The sequence below is a fragment of the Phacochoerus africanus genome, chromosome 3 (assembly GCF_016906955.1).
Source record: "Phacochoerus africanus isolate WHEZ1 chromosome 3, ROS_Pafr_v1, whole genome shotgun sequence".
NCBI classification, from domain to species: Eukaryota; Metazoa; Chordata; class Mammalia; order Artiodactyla; family Suidae; genus Phacochoerus; species Phacochoerus africanus.
The window spans coordinates 113,019,567-113,036,886 of NC_062546.1; the positions used below are offsets into that span (position 1 = coordinate 113,019,567).

General features: G+C 46.6%; 1 protein-coding gene across 3 annotated transcripts in view; it reads right to left on the reverse strand.

Annotated features, from left to right (window-relative positions):
• The window catches only part of PLEKHA2 (pleckstrin homology domain containing A2), an 82,843-nt gene that overhangs the window by 5,819 nt on the left and 59,704 nt on the right, over window positions 1-17,320 (reverse strand). For all 3 annotated transcript variants that reach the window (XM_047772421.1, XM_047772419.1, XM_047772420.1), the window contains 5 exons: window positions 13,373-13,513; window positions 12,435-12,581; window positions 12,043-12,111; window positions 11,567-11,637; window positions 5,992-6,055 (listed from right to left, as the gene is read on the reverse strand). In XM_047772421.1, coding sequence (XP_047628377.1) covers window positions 5,992-6,055; window positions 11,567-11,637; window positions 12,043-12,111; window positions 12,435-12,581; window positions 13,373-13,513 — 492 coding nt within the window. The remainder of the gene's footprint in view (window positions 1-5,991; window positions 6,056-11,566; window positions 11,638-12,042; window positions 12,112-12,434; window positions 12,582-13,372; window positions 13,514-17,320) is intronic.

The window sequence follows — 17,320 nt, forward strand, 5'->3', positions numbered from 1 at the left end:
ATATATATTCTTTTTCTCGTATTATCTTCCATCATGGTCTACCCCAAGTGATTGGATATAGTTCCCTGTGCTATGCAGTAGGACCTCATTGCTTATCCATTCTAAATATAAGAGTTTGCATCTACTAACCCCATACTCCCCGTCCATCCCACTCCCTCCTCCCTCCCCCTTGGCAATCACAAGTCTATTCTCCGGGTCTATGAGTCTGCTTCTGTCGTGTAGATAGGTTCATCTGTGCCACATTTTAGATTCCACACATAAGTGATATCATAGGGTATTTGTCTTTCTCTTTCTGACTTACTTCACTTAGTATGAGAATCTCTAGTTGCATCCATGTTGCTGTAAATGGCATTATTTCATTCTTTTTATGGCTGAGTAGTATTCCATTGTACCATATCTTCTCAATCTATTCATCTGTCAATAGACATTTAGGTTGTTTCTATGTCTTAGCTATTAGGCAGCTCCTTCTGCATCCTATTCCCAACTTCTGCAGCCTTCCCTTCCTAACAGCTAATAAAACCTTTACCCTCTCCTGGAGAATCCATGACACCTTTAGATATAGCCCTGCCACATATCATTGCATAGACTGTGCACTACATAGTTCGAGGTGGGTGCAGCCATTCACATTATCATCTAAAGTAAAACAGTAAGTGTCCAAAGGGTTCTAGCTTAACACTCTGCAATCCACGTTTGAGCCCTTTAGGACTACTCTCACCCTGACATAGCCCCCTCGTTCTGACAGCTGAGCTTATGCAAGGTTACCAAAAGCAGCCTATACTGAATTTCTCACTTCAAACAACTAATCCTCCTCTTTTTTTTTTTTTTCTTTTTACAGCAGCACCTGTGGCATGTGGAAGTTCCTGGGCTAGGAGTCAAATCAGAGCTGCAGCTGCCAGCCTTGAGCCACATCGGAGCCACATCTGCAACCTATGCCAAAGCTTGAGGCAACACCAGATCCTTAATCCACAGAGGCCGGGGATTGAAACTGCATCCTTGCAGAGACATGGTCAAGTCCTCAACCTACTGCACCACAAGGGGAACTCCTAATTCTCCTCTTGGTAAGCTGCCTAAGATCCCTGACCTTCTATGGGAAATGGGAAAATGGTGAACCCCTGCTTGCCTAGTATTCCAAAGACTGAAGTCTCATTTTGAACCCTTGCTCCACACTGAAAACCGTCTACCTGCTTAGATAGCTGATTATGGCCAGATCCTGGATCTTTGTCACCAAGACAACCCATCTACCAAGGCAGCCAATTAACCCAAGCTGGTCTTCCCTGATTTAGAGTCAGACTCCCTCTACTCAGCTGCCTATGGCTGCACCCAATACTTTGTGGGTTCTGCCAAGGCTACTTTTATCTATCTATCTGTCTATCTATCTATCTATTTATTTTGTCTTTTGAAGGTCACCCCCATAGCATATGGGAGTTCCCAGGCTAGGGGTCAAATCACAGCTGCAGTCTACCAGCTTGCGCCACAGCCACAGCAATGCTGGCCCCAAGCCATACCTGCGACCTATGCCACAGCTCATGGGAATGCCGGATCCTTAACCCACTGAGAGGGGCCAGCGTTCGAACCCACATCCTAATGGATATTAGTTGGGTTCATTACCTGCTAAGCCATGACGGGAACTCCCCAGGCTGCTTTTAAACACAACACTGGTACTTCCCAATCAGTTCCATAACCCACCAGGTCTGTGATCTGGAACAAACAATTTGCCTTCAGGCACACCATTTCTGCATCTGTAAAGTGGAGATGACCTCAAGGACTGCTGAGACTGAAGTATGTGCTGCCTGCAAACTGCCTGGCACTGTGCCTGGGACATCTATGCGTCCAGTGATCATTAATGTGACCTAGAGGTAAATGACCACCACCTAAGTTGTTGGAATCCAGCCCCTTTCTGTCTCAAGTCCTTCCCTTCTGTCCAAGGAGTCTGTTTACTCTGCCTAGACTGTCCTTGCTCCCTGGTCTAGCTTTTCTAGATACCAAGGAAATATGGCTCCTTCAGGCAGATTTATGGAACATCATCTGGGGAAGCAGGTGGTAAAATTGCTAACACCACCCTATCTGAGGAGCCATTATATTCTTTCACCCTTTGCATGAAACATGAATTTTCCTTGGAACATGTGACTGGCACACAAACTCAAACTTTTTTCCAACATAGGGATGTGGCGGACTCTTTCTCAAAAACACATGAAATGAGCCTGTAATGTCAAGGAATATCAGGAAAGTTTTGTTTGTTTGTTTTTGCAAATGATGAGTTTTGAGCTTTCAAAGAAAAAAAAATTGAGAATTTCAGAAAACCTATATCTGCCTCCTATGAGAGCTTGACAGCTTTGGATACTTAAAGACTTTGTTGATGATACCAGGGGTGATATTAACTAATGTGGCTTTTTTTGTATATCATACAATAAAATGTGTCAACATTTGGAAGATCTGCAGATCTCAGGGGGACCACTCTTTTCCAAATGAGCAATGCATGTAGTTGCAAAATCGTACACTGGTAACATGGATCCATTCAAAATGCAAAGATGACCAATGGATTTTAATGTAATTAAGTATGAAAGTTTATAGTTCCACACAGACTGACACATTAAGAAACTACCATGTGTCAAGTTTGGGTATAGAACCTAAGAAGAAGTGATCCACAATTATCTGAAAGAGCGATTAAAATATTCCTTTTTTCCAAATACAAGTCTCTGCGGGGCCAGATTTTCTTCATACTCTTCCATCAAAACAACATATGGTCACAGACTGAATGCAGAAGCAGATAGCAAAGTCCTGCTGTCTTCTAATAAGCCAGCCATTAAAGAGATCTGCAAAAATATGTTTACAAAAAATGCTACTCCTGTTGCCTTTTTGTTTTAGAGTTATTTTTCATAAAATGTGGCTTGTGTTAACATAAATGAGTTTAGAGTTGTTGTTTTTAAATAAATAAAAAACCATATTTTTAAAGATTTTTCATCTCTACCCTTCTCTACCTTTCTGTTCCGAGCTAGGTGCTATATACAGGTTTGCCCATTTGATCATTTATTTATTCAGGGTAGAGGGAAGGATTGGGAGTTTGGGATCAGCAGGGGCAACCTACTACATATAGGATGGATAAACAACCATGTCCTATTACAGAGCACAGAGAACTATGTGCAATATCCTGTGGCCAACTATAATGGAAAAGAATATGAAAAAGAATATGTATACATATGTATAACGAGTCTCTTTGCTGTACAGGAGAAATTAACACAACATTGTAATTCAACTGTACTTCAATAAAACAAAAAAAAATTTAAAAATACTTATTCAGGGTGATGTGCGTGTTCTGTTTTTTGTTTTTGTCTTTTAATTTGATGGCCGCACCCGTGTCATATGGAAGTTCCTGGGCCAGGAACTGAGTATGAGGCACAGCCGTGACCTATGCCACAGCTATGGCAATGCCAGATCCTTTAACCCACTGGTGGCCAGGGATCAAACCCACACCTCCACGGCAACCCAAGCCACTGCAGTCAGATTCTTAACCCACCACGCTGCCACAGTGGGAGCTCCATGTGAATGTTCTTTTATCCTAGAAATGTGGGAGCAGATGGCAAAGGGGATGGAAGAGGTGATAAAAGTCTGGTCAATGGGCAGGCAGACACTCATGGAGATAATGCAGTGTCTCCTGAACATTCTTACCTTTGCTCTCCACATTCCCCTCTCCTGTGTGTCCATCTATCGTGGTGGCTGCTGCCATCAGCCACCCTGAAGCCCAGGCCAGACATCCGGGCAGGGTCCTCACTTCCCCTCTCTTCCTTGGCCCCATGTCCAGTCAACTCTTGAGTTCCAGAAAGGACTCTTCAATTGCTTCAAATGTTTCTGCTCTTCTCCATCCATCTAAGTTCAGGCTTCCTTTTATCCCTTATCTAAACTGTGACAACAGCTTTCAACTGCTCTTCCTGGGCCCTGTCCTACCCTTTTCCTCTGTCCTCTCACTGTACTGGCCAGGACATTCACCGCCAGTGTCCCATGGAGGGGCCAGCATTGAGGGCTGGCATCACCATTTTACAGATAAGGAAAACAAGGCTCCGAGAGTTAGATCGCTTGCCCACCTGGTATTCCTAGGAGGCAAATCTAATTGGGTCATTCCCCTGGCTTAACCTCAAGGGCATGAACCCCTTGGATAAAATACAAGCTCCTTAACAAGGCACACAAGGCTATGACCCTCTGTATAAACCTTCCGGCACCTAAGCCCCTTTCATCTCTGGGTTTTTTCACATGGGCTGTTCCCTGTTCCCTCTGCCTGGGACACTCTTCTTCCAATGGACTTGACTTAGAGGTATCTTCCCTCAGGAAACCTCTCCCGTCTCCCTGAGGCTGGGGGAGGGACCCCTCTTAGGAGTTCCCATGGCAACTGCTCCTCACTCTAATGGTGGTCCTTCCCACACTGTTTCCTTGTTTTGTTTATTCCCAATCCCCATCAGTGGGGCTGTCTCATACATGTAACACATTTAGGTTCTTTGGTCATAATCTGCAGGCCATATTGGGATCCCCTGACCTCCTAAATTATTTCTGTTTTTTCTTTTCTTTTTTGACTGCTTTGCAGCACGTGGAATTCTGGGGCTAGAGATCAAATCTGAACCGTAGTTGAAACCTATGCCACAGCTGTGGCAACACCAGATCCGTAGCTCACTGTGCCTGGCCAGGGATTGAACTTGCATCACAAGGCTCCAGAGATGCCACCAATCCCATTGCACCACAGCAGGAATTCCCTAAATGATTTCTTAAATTTGCACAAATGATATGCTATGTGCTGTAAAATTTTACGTTGTGCATATGCCAGTATCATCCACAATGGTTTCACTGCCCTAAATGTTCCCCTGTGCTCCTCTCTCCAACACGCCCTCCCCCACCTCGTTGCACTGTTCTGGCTGCCTGTTTGCTTGACTCTCTCCTTCTCTGGTTCAGGATCTCTTCTGTTTAAAGCGGGGTCCCCAGCATGAGGCAATACTGGGAACATCGAGGATGCTCAACAAATAGCTGTTAAATCCAAGAACTGGAAACTCTTCTGCTGCACCTACAGCTCGAACTTTGTCCCCAAAGGGCAGTGGAGCCGCTCTAACGCCGCAGCAGTTTCCACAGCTCTTCCCTGACGGCACGGGGCTCGTCTGAGTGAGTGGAATCCATAGATGGATGCCTCAGCCTGTGAGCATGTCTGCTGGGCTCAAGCAGGGGGTGCCCAGCTCGTAGGGAGCCACTGCCTAAGAAATGGGGCCAGGGCGATCCCTTGAAAGGGAGGGTGTTTAGCGTGAAGTGCACTGGGAACCCTGAAAAGCTTTGGCTGGGGAGCCGCACATGTAAACCAAGCTTCTCCACAGCAGTCTCACCACTAGCAACGCAGCATCAGCACGAGGCTGCAGGGATCAAGGCACGCTCTGTGGGCTGCCAGGCAGGCTGGGGTGGGGACTTGGCCTTGAATGTGTAGGCCATGCTACAGGCTAGAAATCTGCCTTTCTAGCGCCTGTGATTTCAGAAGGAGCTGGGAGAACTCCAAAGCCGTGGGTGGAGGGGAGAAGCTTCTGAGAGCTGAAGCGTCAGGGCCCCAACAATGGCTTCCTCTGTGCAGCTGGGCTGTGCACCTGGCGCCTGCAGAGGCCCGCTGTGCTTTCGTCCTTCCGCACACAGTGATGTCCACACACAGACAGGGCTTATAAATACCCTCCAAGGGAGAAGTGAAACCACTGACCAGTTCTCCTTTTCTCTGCTTAGCTGGCGCCCCAGCAGCTGAGGGCAGCTGGTACAAAGTCACATTCCCCAGTTTAGGGGTTCAACCCTCTCTCATGATTTTATGGGAGGGAAGCTTCTGGCAAACATTCTGTTTAGAATAAAATGGGACTCAGACTATCAGGGGCTAAATTTACCACCGAGAAACTTCAGCCAAAATAAAAGAGAAAGCAAAGGGAAAGGCAGGTCTACAAGCACACCGCCCACAGTAAAAGGAACGTCAGTGAAGGAGCTTTTTACCTGCACATAGAAGGTCCTGAAGCTTGTTATTATTTCGAACAGGTTGTCCCTCATCAGGAGATCGCTAGACAGAGAAAGAGAAAGAAAGTGAAGGCATGCTGGTCACATGTTGAGGACTAAATTCATCCTAAGTCAGGTACCCATGGCCCCTATCATAAAAGGGGGTTCAGAGGCCGTTCCCCCTGTGGCCCTTCCCTCAGAAACCCCTACAGGGTTTCTTCCAGCCTCACTTTCTGGAGGGTCTCAGAAAGGGTTTAACCATCCCTGCAGACTGCCCTCCCCGATACACAACCACCACCAGCGGTAGCAAGATAAAGCCCCTTGGTTTCTAAAACCTCTCGCCCCGTAGGCACCATGACTTACAGCTGTGCTTCTGTAGTGGCTTAAAGTGCTTTGTGAGTGTTTCTATGTTAGGGTCAGGTAGATAAACTGTTATATGTCTATTATACACACACACACTGTTACATGTCTATTATATACCAACTATTTATAAATAAATAACATATATTTATATTTTACTTATTATTTATTATATAGTAATACATACACACACATTTATATGTCCATCATATAGCTCAAGAAAACATACAAATAAATATATATACTTCATATATTTTCTTGAGCTATGCTGGATATTTAACAGTATATTAGTTTCAGGTGTACGAGATGACTCGATCTTTGTACCTATTGCAAATGATCCCTGCCTAGTAACACTTGCCACGACAGTTACAATTTTTTTGACTTGTGATAACTTTTACTTTTTTTGGCCACCCAGCAGCATATAGAGTTCCTGGGCCAGGGATCAGATCTGAGCCACAGTTGCGATCTACACCAGAGCTCGGCAACACCAGATCCTTAACCCACTGTGCCAGGCTGGGGATTGAACCTGCTCCAGAGATGCCGCTGATCCTGTTGGCGCCATATCTGGAACTCCTGACTTGTGATAACTCTTAAGATCTACACTCTTAGCAAGTTTCAAATATAGAATACAGTGTGGTTAACTACAGTCACCACGCCATATGTTCCATGCCCAGGACTTGTTTTATTTTATAATTGGAGGTTTGTACCTTTCGATTCCCTCCACCTGTTTTGAACACTCCCCACTCTCTGCCTTTAAGGCTACCACAGATCTGTTCCTTGGGCTTTTTTTTTTTTTTTTTGGCTTTTTGCTTTTTCTAGGGCCGCTCCTGCAGCATATGGATGTTCCCAGGCTAGGGGTCCAATTGGAGCTGTAGCTGCCGGCCTATGCCAGAGCCATGGCACCGTGGGATCCAAGCTGCGTCTGCAACCTACACCACAGCTCACGGCAATGCCAGATCCTCAACCCATTGAGCAAGGCCAGGGATCGAACCCGCAACCTCATGGTTCCTAGTCAGATTCGCTAACCACTGTGCCACAACAGGAACTCCAAAACATTGTGACCCTTTGAACCCCAACTGTAAAATGGAAATCAGAAGACTTCTTGTATCAAGCTTGTCACCACAAAGATCAGTTATGTAAGTTCCATTGAGGCGTCTGGTACAACGAATGTCACAGGGTGGTCACGTGAAACACACTTCACTAGCTATCACTGTGCCTTTCTGAGTCTCTGCATGCAGATGGCTCTTCTTCCTGGCTAAAATGGTTTAAGCTTTTAACCTATTCAGGCATACAGTGCCATCAGGTCCTCAACTACAGAGGTCAAAGCAAAACAGGGTGTGGAAATCCCCAGCCCTTTCACATCTGCTTCTCAGCTCCATGTTGCCTCTTAATTCAATTCATTTCATTTCAATTCAATTCAATAGACTGTTAGATGACTACCCATAGGCCTTAAATCCCTTTGACTGGGTTTGGGAGGAGCCCACAGGACTGGAACCTGCAAAGCTTCAGCCGCAGGAACCTCATTTCCCTGAGGACCTTCAACTCCCTTAATTCTTTATTTTCTTTTTTATGGCTATTATTACTGGCCGTGCTGGAGGCATGCAGAAGTTTCCCAGCCAGGGGTGGAAACTGTGCCACAGCATCGACCTGAGCTACAGCAGTGGCAACACCAGAGCCTTAACCCACTGAGCCACCAGGGAACCCCCTTGATTCTTTTACTCAGAGTTCAGTCTGACCCTGATGGGCTAAGTGAGAAGCACTCTTAGGACGGAACCTTATCTGGGGATTCAATGAGCTGCCCTGACATGCTAGTCTACCTGCACAGGCCTCTAGGGTCATGAATGAACCCAATCTTTCCTCCACCCACTGTCACCTCTGGGGCCCCACTTCTGGAACTTCCATCTGTAGCTACTTTCACAAATTATAAATTGTCTGTGGGGAGAGTTCCCATTGTGGCTCAGCAGGTTAAGAATATGACTACCGACCAGAAAACTGTTAGAGCTCATCCACGAATATGGCAAAGTCGCAGGATACAAAATCAATACACAGAAATTGACGGCATTTCTATATACTAACAATGAAAGAGCAGAAAAGGAAATTAGGGAAGCAATCCTGTTTACCATCGCACCCAAAAGAATAAGATACCTGGGCGTAAACCTACCTAAAGACACAAAAGACCTGTACGCTGAAAACTATAAGCCACTGATGAAAGGCATCAAAGATGACACAAATAGATGGAAAGATACACCATGCTCATGGATTGGAAGAGTTAATATTATCAAAATGACTATACTACCTAAGGCAATCTACAGAGTCAATGCAATCCCTATCAAATTACCAAGGACATTTTTCACAGAACTTGAACAAAATATTTTAAAGTTTGTTTGGAAGCACAAAAGACCCACAATAGCCAAAGACATCCTGAAAAAGAAAAATGGAGCTGGAGGAATCAGGCTCCCAGACTTCAGACTAGACTACAAAGCAACAGTCATCAAAACCACACGGTACTGGCACAAAGACAGAAATATAGATCAGTGGAACAGGATAGAAAGCCCAGAATCAAACCCACGCACCTACAGCCAACTCATCTACGACAAAGGAGGCAAGGATACACAATGGAGAAAGGACAGCTTGTTCAATAAGTGGTGCTGGGAAAACTGGACAGCTACATGGAAAAGAATGAAATTAGAACACTCCCTAACACCATACACAAAAAGAAACTCCAAATGGATTCAAGACCTAGATATAAGACCAGACACTATCAAACTCCTAGAGGAAAACATAGGCCAAACCCTCTCTGACGTAAACGACAGCAACATCTTCTCAGATCCACCTATCAGAGTATTGACAACAAAAACAAAAATAAACAAATGGGACCTAATCAAACTTCAAAGTTCCTGCACAGCAAAGGAAACCCTAAACGACACAAAAAGACAACCCACAGAATGGGAGAAAATCTTTGCAAGTGAATCGACTGACAAGGGATTCACCTCCAAAATTTATAAACACCTTCCGCAGCTCCATACCAAAAAAACAAACAACCCCATCCAAAAATGGGCAGAAGATCTAAACAGACAGTTCTCCAAAGAAGACATACAGATGGCCAAGAAACACATGAAAAGATGTTCAACATCACTCATCATTAGAGAGATGCAAATCAAAACCACTCTGAGGTACCACCTTACACCAGCCAGAATGGCCATCATCCAAAAGTCTACAAACAAGAAGTGCTGGAGACGGTGTGGAGAAAAAGGAACCCTAGTACACTCTTGGTGGGATTGTACATTGGTGCAACCGCTGTGCAAAGCAGGATGGAGATTCCTCAGAAAACTAAAATTAGAACTACCATTCGATCCAGCAATCCCACTCCTGGGAATCTACCCAGAGAAAACCACGACTCGCAAAGACACATGTACTCCGATGTTCACTGCAGCACTATTTGCAATAGCTAAGACATGGAAACAACCTAAATGTCCATCGACAGAGGCATGGATCCAGAAGATATGGAATATTACTCGGCCATTAAAATGAACAAAATACCAGCATTTTTTGCAACATGGATGGACCTAGAAACTATCATGCTAAGTGAAGTCAGCCATACAATGAGACACCAACACACAATGCTTTCACTGACATGTGGAATCTGAAAAAAGGACAGACTGAACTTCTTTGCAGAACAGATGCTGACTCACAGACTTTGAAAAACTTATGGTCTCCAGAGAAGACAGTTTGGGGGGTGGGGGGATGTGCCTGGGCTGTGGGATGGAAATCCTGTGAAATCAGATTGTGATGATCATTATACAACTACAGATGTGATAAATTCATTTGAGCAATAAAAAATAATAAATAAATAAATAAATAAATAGAATATGACTAGTGTCCATGACGATGTGGGTTTGATCCCTGGCCTTGCTCAGCAGTTTAGGGATCCACATTGCCACAAGCTGTGGCATAGGTCACAGATGTGGCTAGGATATTGTGTTGCTGTGGCTATGGTGTAGGCTGGCAGCTGCAGCTCTGATTTGACCCCTAGCCTGGGAACTTCCATTTGCTGCATGTGCGGCCTTAAAAATACCAAAAATAAATAAATAGTCTGTGAGAACTTCCCTAATGCTCTATACTCTGCAAATGCCATTTACAAGACTTCCTAGAGTCCCTGCTTCATAAAGCACCTTGTTTTCAGGCAAGAAAACAAGGTGAGAACCGTCTGCCTGCTGCTAATGGCTTTGCTGGTCAACACTGGCTCGGCACATGCAGTCCGTGGGGATACAACTCAGACTGCAGACTGAGGGCCACATCAGGACTCCTTCTAAAGTCTGGTTCCAGGGCCACCTGACTAGGTGTCGGATATGGGCAAGCCCTTGCAGGGGCCCTGGGTCCCAAACTTGTCCTACGCACTGTGACACCTGAAAGGTAACCATTTCTTGGTGGAAAGAGGAACGCATTAAAAACACTTTCTCTTCCTGCCCAACAGCACTGCTGTGAAGCACCCTTATGTTCAGAAGACATCAAGGACTTTGTCAAAAGGAGAAGAGAAACGGCATCTACAGGGGTGTGACCAGAAGTGCTGAAGAGCATGTGACAGAGGGCAGTCCCCAGGAACCCCAGCCCCCTGTGAAATGAGCATCTAACTCTGACACCTAAGAGGTACCTCTCTCCTTTGTTCTCTATTCTCTCTTCTTCTCCATCAGAAAATTATTATAGGGAGTCCCCATTATTATAGGGCTCAGCAGGTTATGAACCCAACTAGTATCCATGAGGATGTGGGTTTGATCCCTGGCCTCGATCAGTGGGTTAGGGATCTGGCATTGCTGTGGCTGTGGTGTAGGTCAGCAGCCTTAGCTCCAATTCAACCTCTAGCCTGGGAACTTCCATGTGTTCCAGGTGTGGCCCTAAAAAGAAAAAGAGAAAGAAGGAAGGAAGGAAGGAAGGAAGGAAGGAAGGAAGGAAGGAAGGAAGGAAGAAAAAAAGAAAAAGAAAAGAAAGAAAAGTGTGATATAGGTTCAGCCTCTCAGGAGTGAGAGGGCCAAGGGTAGGCTTGCCCACAATCTCACAGCTGCATCAGCTTGGGAGGTGGAGAGTCAGGTACCAGATGTCAGGAAGAAGATGTCTTCCTACCCTTGGGAGAAGGCCTGGAATAGAGAGCCTCGGAGCCTGGAGAGTTAAGAGGGCACACAGGGGTTCTGATCAGAGACAAAGAAGCAGAGACAATTACCCAGACTTGACCAGACACTCGTGGGTCTTGAGAACATCCTTGAGGAAAATGGTCCGCAGTGGTTCTCGGTCCTGGGGTGGGGGTGGGGGGGATGGAGAGAGTGAATGAAGCTGTCGGCCCAGTGCCTCCCCCAGCACCTCCCTCCCTAGTCAGAGATGATTGGCTGAAACCAGGTCACAAACAAGTCATGGTCTCAAAACAATCCAGAGAGGGAAAACAAATCTAAGGAGATGCTGAGTGGCTCTGCCCTGGGAAGGAGGGAGGAAGTCATGGCCACTTAGGTATCATCAAACCCACATCCTCATGGATACCAGTTGGGTTTGTAACCCACTGAGCCACAGGACACATGGAGATGAGACACAGGCATCCTTGAGGTCTGTGTGCCCATGTCTCTGCTCAAACTCACGCAAGTGGGTGTGATTCATGTGCCTCTTCCCTCCCCGACCTCTCAGGAGGACCCCAGAGTGACCACAAACCTGCTCGCACTTGAAGTAGCAAAGGGTAAAGTCATCCAGTGCAAAGAAGCGCCGTTTCCAGCTCTTTCGCTGAAATAAAGGATAGAGAGCAGGACTTTAGAAGAGGTCCCAGCACTGGGGGTGAGGGTAGGGTTCTGGTTCTAAGCTCCAGGGATCCTGCCCATAGAAGCTTCCCATGGAAGCAGAGGAACAAGGACTCCTTCCTATCTGGGCAACATCTTGGAGCTGTGGGGTGGGGGTGGGGGTAGGGGGAAGTTTCAATTTCATCCCCACCTCTGCCTGGTTTGGGTGGTTTGGACGTGGCTGGCTCCACGGTCCTCCTAGCCAGCTGCCCTCCCCTCTGATCCCAGGGTCCCCAGGAACCCCCTCCAGCCCCCGGCACTGACACTCACCACATTCCCTTGCTTCACACAGTAGCCACTCTTAATGAGGGGGGGCCCAGTGGGAACTCGGCAGCCTGTTGTGGGGATGTAACTCTGAGATCTTCGAAGGATGGCGTGTGAGCCTGGCTCACTGGCTTCCTGCCCATCCCCGCCATTCTACAAGGAAACAGTTGCAGGATTAGTGCCTATGCCCCTCCTTAGGCAGCCACGCCCCTACCCCACCCAACCCACTCTGGCCAGTCACCTCTCCTCTCTCGGCCCACAAGGGCAGTCAAAGAAATAAAGGAGAAAATTGGAGTTCCCATTGTGGCTCAGCGGGTTAAGAACCCAACTAGTAAGCATAAGGATGTGGGTTTGATCCCTGGTCTCCTTCAGTGGGTTAAGGATCCAGTGTTGCTGTGGCTGTGGTGTAGGTCTGCAGCTGCAGCTCCGCTTGGACCCCTAGCCTGGGAACTTCCATATGTTGCAGGTGTGGCCGTAAAAAAAAAAAAAAAAAAAAGAAAGAAAGAAAAGAAAGTAAACATTTCCTTTGCTCCCAGCAGGCACTGTACTAGGTGATTTCACAGGAAAACAAAAACAAAAACAAAAACAAAAAAAACTGGCGAAGTTGGGCAGACCCAGGAGGAAAGAAAGGACTTTGAATGCAAACTGGAGGAAGGCAGGAGGAACAGTGGGCTTGCTTCCAACTCTCTTCCTCAGCCCCACTGCTCATGGGGTCTACAAGTGCCAGTCCCCATGTATGATGCAGAACCATGCTGGCAGCAAATTTCAGGATGCGGTGGCTTCAAGTTCTGCACTGCTGTTACTCATACCCACTGCTGCCAGTATTTTCCTGACCATCCCTGGTGCCCTAGCCCCATCACTCCCTTTCCTGAGTCCCATCCTCCTCCTGCACCTCAGGGCACCACCATACCCCATCCCCGCCCTGCAGCCCCAGGCCCCAGCACCTGGTTAATGGGTGTGTGGACCACCACCCCTCCAATGATCTCCGTCTTGTAGGCAACCTGTGGCTTCTTCTCTACGGCCGGAGGAGCTGTTAGGCTTTTGAGAACTTCGGTCGTCAGTGGCAGGTTCCCACCTTTGGGTACCTGGGAAGAATGAGAGCATGGTTAACAGGGAACAGAAGGCTAAGGAAAAGCGGGGAGCTGACAGAAGGAGGGGGTACAGGGAGGAAAACTAATGAACTGAATTACAGTGAGACACCCTTCTCCTCACTGCCCTCCCCCTGGATATGAGGAACTCAATGAGCCATGCCCACCACACACACACAAACACACACACACACACACACACATACCTACTCACCAAATGTACTGAGCACCTATCATGAGTCAACCTCTGCCAGCCAGAGACCAAAGATAAAACAGCAAACACAGGAGTTCCCACTGTGGCACCGTGGGTTGAGAACCTTACTGCAGCAGCTCTGGTCACTGCAGAGGTACAGGTTTTCTCCCTGGCCTAGCGCAGTGGGTTAAAGGATCTCAAGTCGCTGCAGCTGTGGCTCGTATTCAGTCCCTGGCCTAGGAACTTCCATATGCCGTAGGCGCGGCCATTAAAAAACAAAACAAAACAAAAAACCCAGCAAACACAGACAAAAGTCCTGTCCTCAGGCCACACATGTGCTGACTAGGGGAGACTGACACACACACCCCAAAAAAATGCAGAGAAAGACTAACAATCAGGACAATTGCAAATCAGGGCGAGTGTCGTGAAGACAATGAACAGGAGCTGAGACTGACGGCTACAGGGGAACTACATGAAATGGAGCTGTGGTTGGTGTGGTTGTCCAAGTTCTCCAGGGCAGGAGATGGCCAGACAGTAACCTGGAAGACAACAAGGAGCCAGGACCATAGAGATGAGAGAAAGCATGCTAGGCAGTAGGTCAGATGCGAGTGGATCTGGTACACGTCTTGGGAAGCATGAGTTCTGGAGACCAGGGCCTGGGACAGAACTCCTATCACTAATTGAGTAACACAATCATAGGGTCAGCAAATGATAGAGGATATAAATTTTAAAACTTTAGAAACATGACTAAAAACACAAGAGTATTTTTTGGCCACATCCCCGGCTTATAAAAGTTCCCAGGCCAAGGATCGAACCTGCACTACAGAGGTGACCTGAGCCACTGCAGTGACAACACCAGATCCTTAACCCACCTCACCACTAGGGAAACCCCCAAATACAAAATTATTTTAATTAACAAAATATTCTAAGTAACCTTTTATACATGGTACTAACATTTACAAACACAGCCCTTTCTGCAGAATGAGTTATCTTTGTTTCTGTCCTTGAGAGAGTTAGAGTGCAATGGTTGATCAAAGAACCACAACATTTTTTTTTCCTTCTTCGGCTGCTCTCGGAGCACAAAGAAGTTTTCAGGCCAGGGATCAAATGGAAGCTGCACCTTCAACCTACATATGCCACAGTTGAGGCAACTCAGGATCTTTAACCCACTGTGATGGGCCGGGGATCGAACTGGCAATGTCACAGATCATTAATCCACTGCACCGTAGTGGGAACTCTGAATCACAGAATGTTTAGGGCAAGTTTGAGACCAGAGGTTGCAAACCTGGTGGCCCAAAGGCAGATTTTCCCCAGCTGTGTTTTGTTTGTTCCAGTGTGTTTTTCAATCTGTAGTAAAAATCTGGGACATTTCACACAAAAATCCTGATGTCCAGCTAAGCAGCAGTTCTCTTTTATACTGGAAACTCCAATGAAATGTTTCATCAGAAGAGAGGCCCAGACTAGTCTAGTCATTTGCCCAAAGCCATGGTTAATCCCTGAACAGAGACCAGACCCTGACTTTGCCAGTGCGGTACCCACAGTATCACAAAGCTTGTCCTTCACAAGGACTCAACGTGCCATGTGGAGCTGCCAGGAAAGCAACTGCTGACCCCACAGGAAAAGCTAAAGTCCTCTTCCACCTCTTCCACAGCCTCAGGAACTAGAAAGAATCCAGACCTTTCAAGAACTCACAGCTCTAGGCTCAGGAATGGTATTGTACAAACAGAGAAGACAGCCAATATTTTGTAATGACTGTAAATGGAAAGTAACCATTACAAACCATATAAGATTTTTTTTTAGGAGTCTCCATTGTGGCTCAGTGAGTTAAGGACCCAATGTTGTCAAAAACTGTAGCATAGGTCGCAGCTACAGTTCCCATTTGACCCCTGGCCTGGGAACTTCCACATGCTGCAGGTGGGGCTTGTAAAAATGAAAAATAATAATAATAATATTTTTTTCTTTTTTTAGGGCCATACCTGTGGCATGTGGAAGTTCCCAGGCTAGAGGCTGAATCAGAGCTGCAGCTACAAGCCTATACCACAGCCACAGCAATGCTAGATCCGAGACGCATCTTCAACCTATGCTGCAGCTTGCAGGAATGCCAGATCCTGAACCTATTGAGTGGGGCCAGGGATCCAACCCACATCTTCAAGGATACTAGTCGGGTTCTTGGTTTTTGGTTTTTTTTGTTTGTTTGTTTGTTTTTTGTCTTTTCCAGGGCCACACCCGTGGCATGTGGAGGTTCCCAGGCTAAGGGTCCAATTGGAGCTGTAGCTGCTGACCTACACCAGAGCCACAGCAACTTGGGATCCGAGCTGCATCTGTAAACTACACCACAGCTCACGGCAATGTCGGATCCTTAACCCACTGAGCAAGGCCAAGGATTGAACCAGAAACCTCATGGTTCCTAGTTGGATTCATTAACCACTAAGCCACGATGGGAACTCCGATTGGATTTTGTTTGTTTTGTTTTGTTTTGTTTTTTACTAGTCAGGTTCTTAACCCACTAAGCCACAACAGGAATTCATAAAAACTATTGTTATTATTATTATTATTTTTCATTTTGGGGCCACATGTGTGGAATATGGAAGTTCCCGGGCTAGGGGTCAAATCGGAGCTACAGGTGCTGGCCTACACCACAGCCACAGCAATACCAGATCCAAGCCGCACCTGCAAACTACACCGCAGCTCAGGGCAATGCCGGATCCTTAATCCACTGAGCAGAGCCAGGGATCAAACCTGCATCCTCATGGATGCTAGTCAGGTTCATTTCCACTGAGCCACAACAGGAATTCCCTGAAAATTTTTTTCAATAAATTATTACAAGTCATGGGCGGGGGGCGGGGGAAGAGGACCCAGCTCAGGGCCATAGACCTCTGCCTGCCAAGGTCAGGGACCAAGGACTACTCTTCTTGGTGTCTATACAAAGGAGTAAGACCATCCTGATTATACTGGGGCCGGAGAAAGAACATGGGACTCTCTTCCTGGCCTGTGCATTCAGCTTAGATAGACAAAGGTGACCTCCGCCCACCACCTCTCCAGATCAGGCCAGAAATCCATGCTCTCCTTTCCTTCTGGCTGAGAGACAACAGTGGCTTTCATTGCTTTGGGCCTCTGCTCCGCACCCAGCAACAAATTCATCTCTCTCTCTCTTTTTATATATTTATTTTTTTCTTTTTAGGACCGCATCCACATCATATGGAAGTTCCCAGTCTAAGGATCGAATCAGAACTGCACCTGCCGGTCTACACCACAGCCACAGCAACGGAGGATCTGAGCTGTGTCTGCAACCTACACCACAGCTCATGGCTACACCAGATCTCCGACTCACTGAGCAAGGCCAGGGATTGAATCCACATCCTCATGGATACTAGGAGGATTCGTTTCTGCTGTGCCACAACAGGAACTCCTGAACTCATCTCTTTATTGTGTCATCTGACATCTCAAGTGATCCTGCCAGGCAGGCATTACCTTTGGCATCTCACAGATGAGGTGAACTCAAGCTCATTAAAACAAAGCAGCTGCTCCATTGCTAAACGCCACTACCTTTTGGACCACCCTTTCCAGTGAATCTGCATTTTGCTCTCATGAGATGAAATTCTTTAGGGATG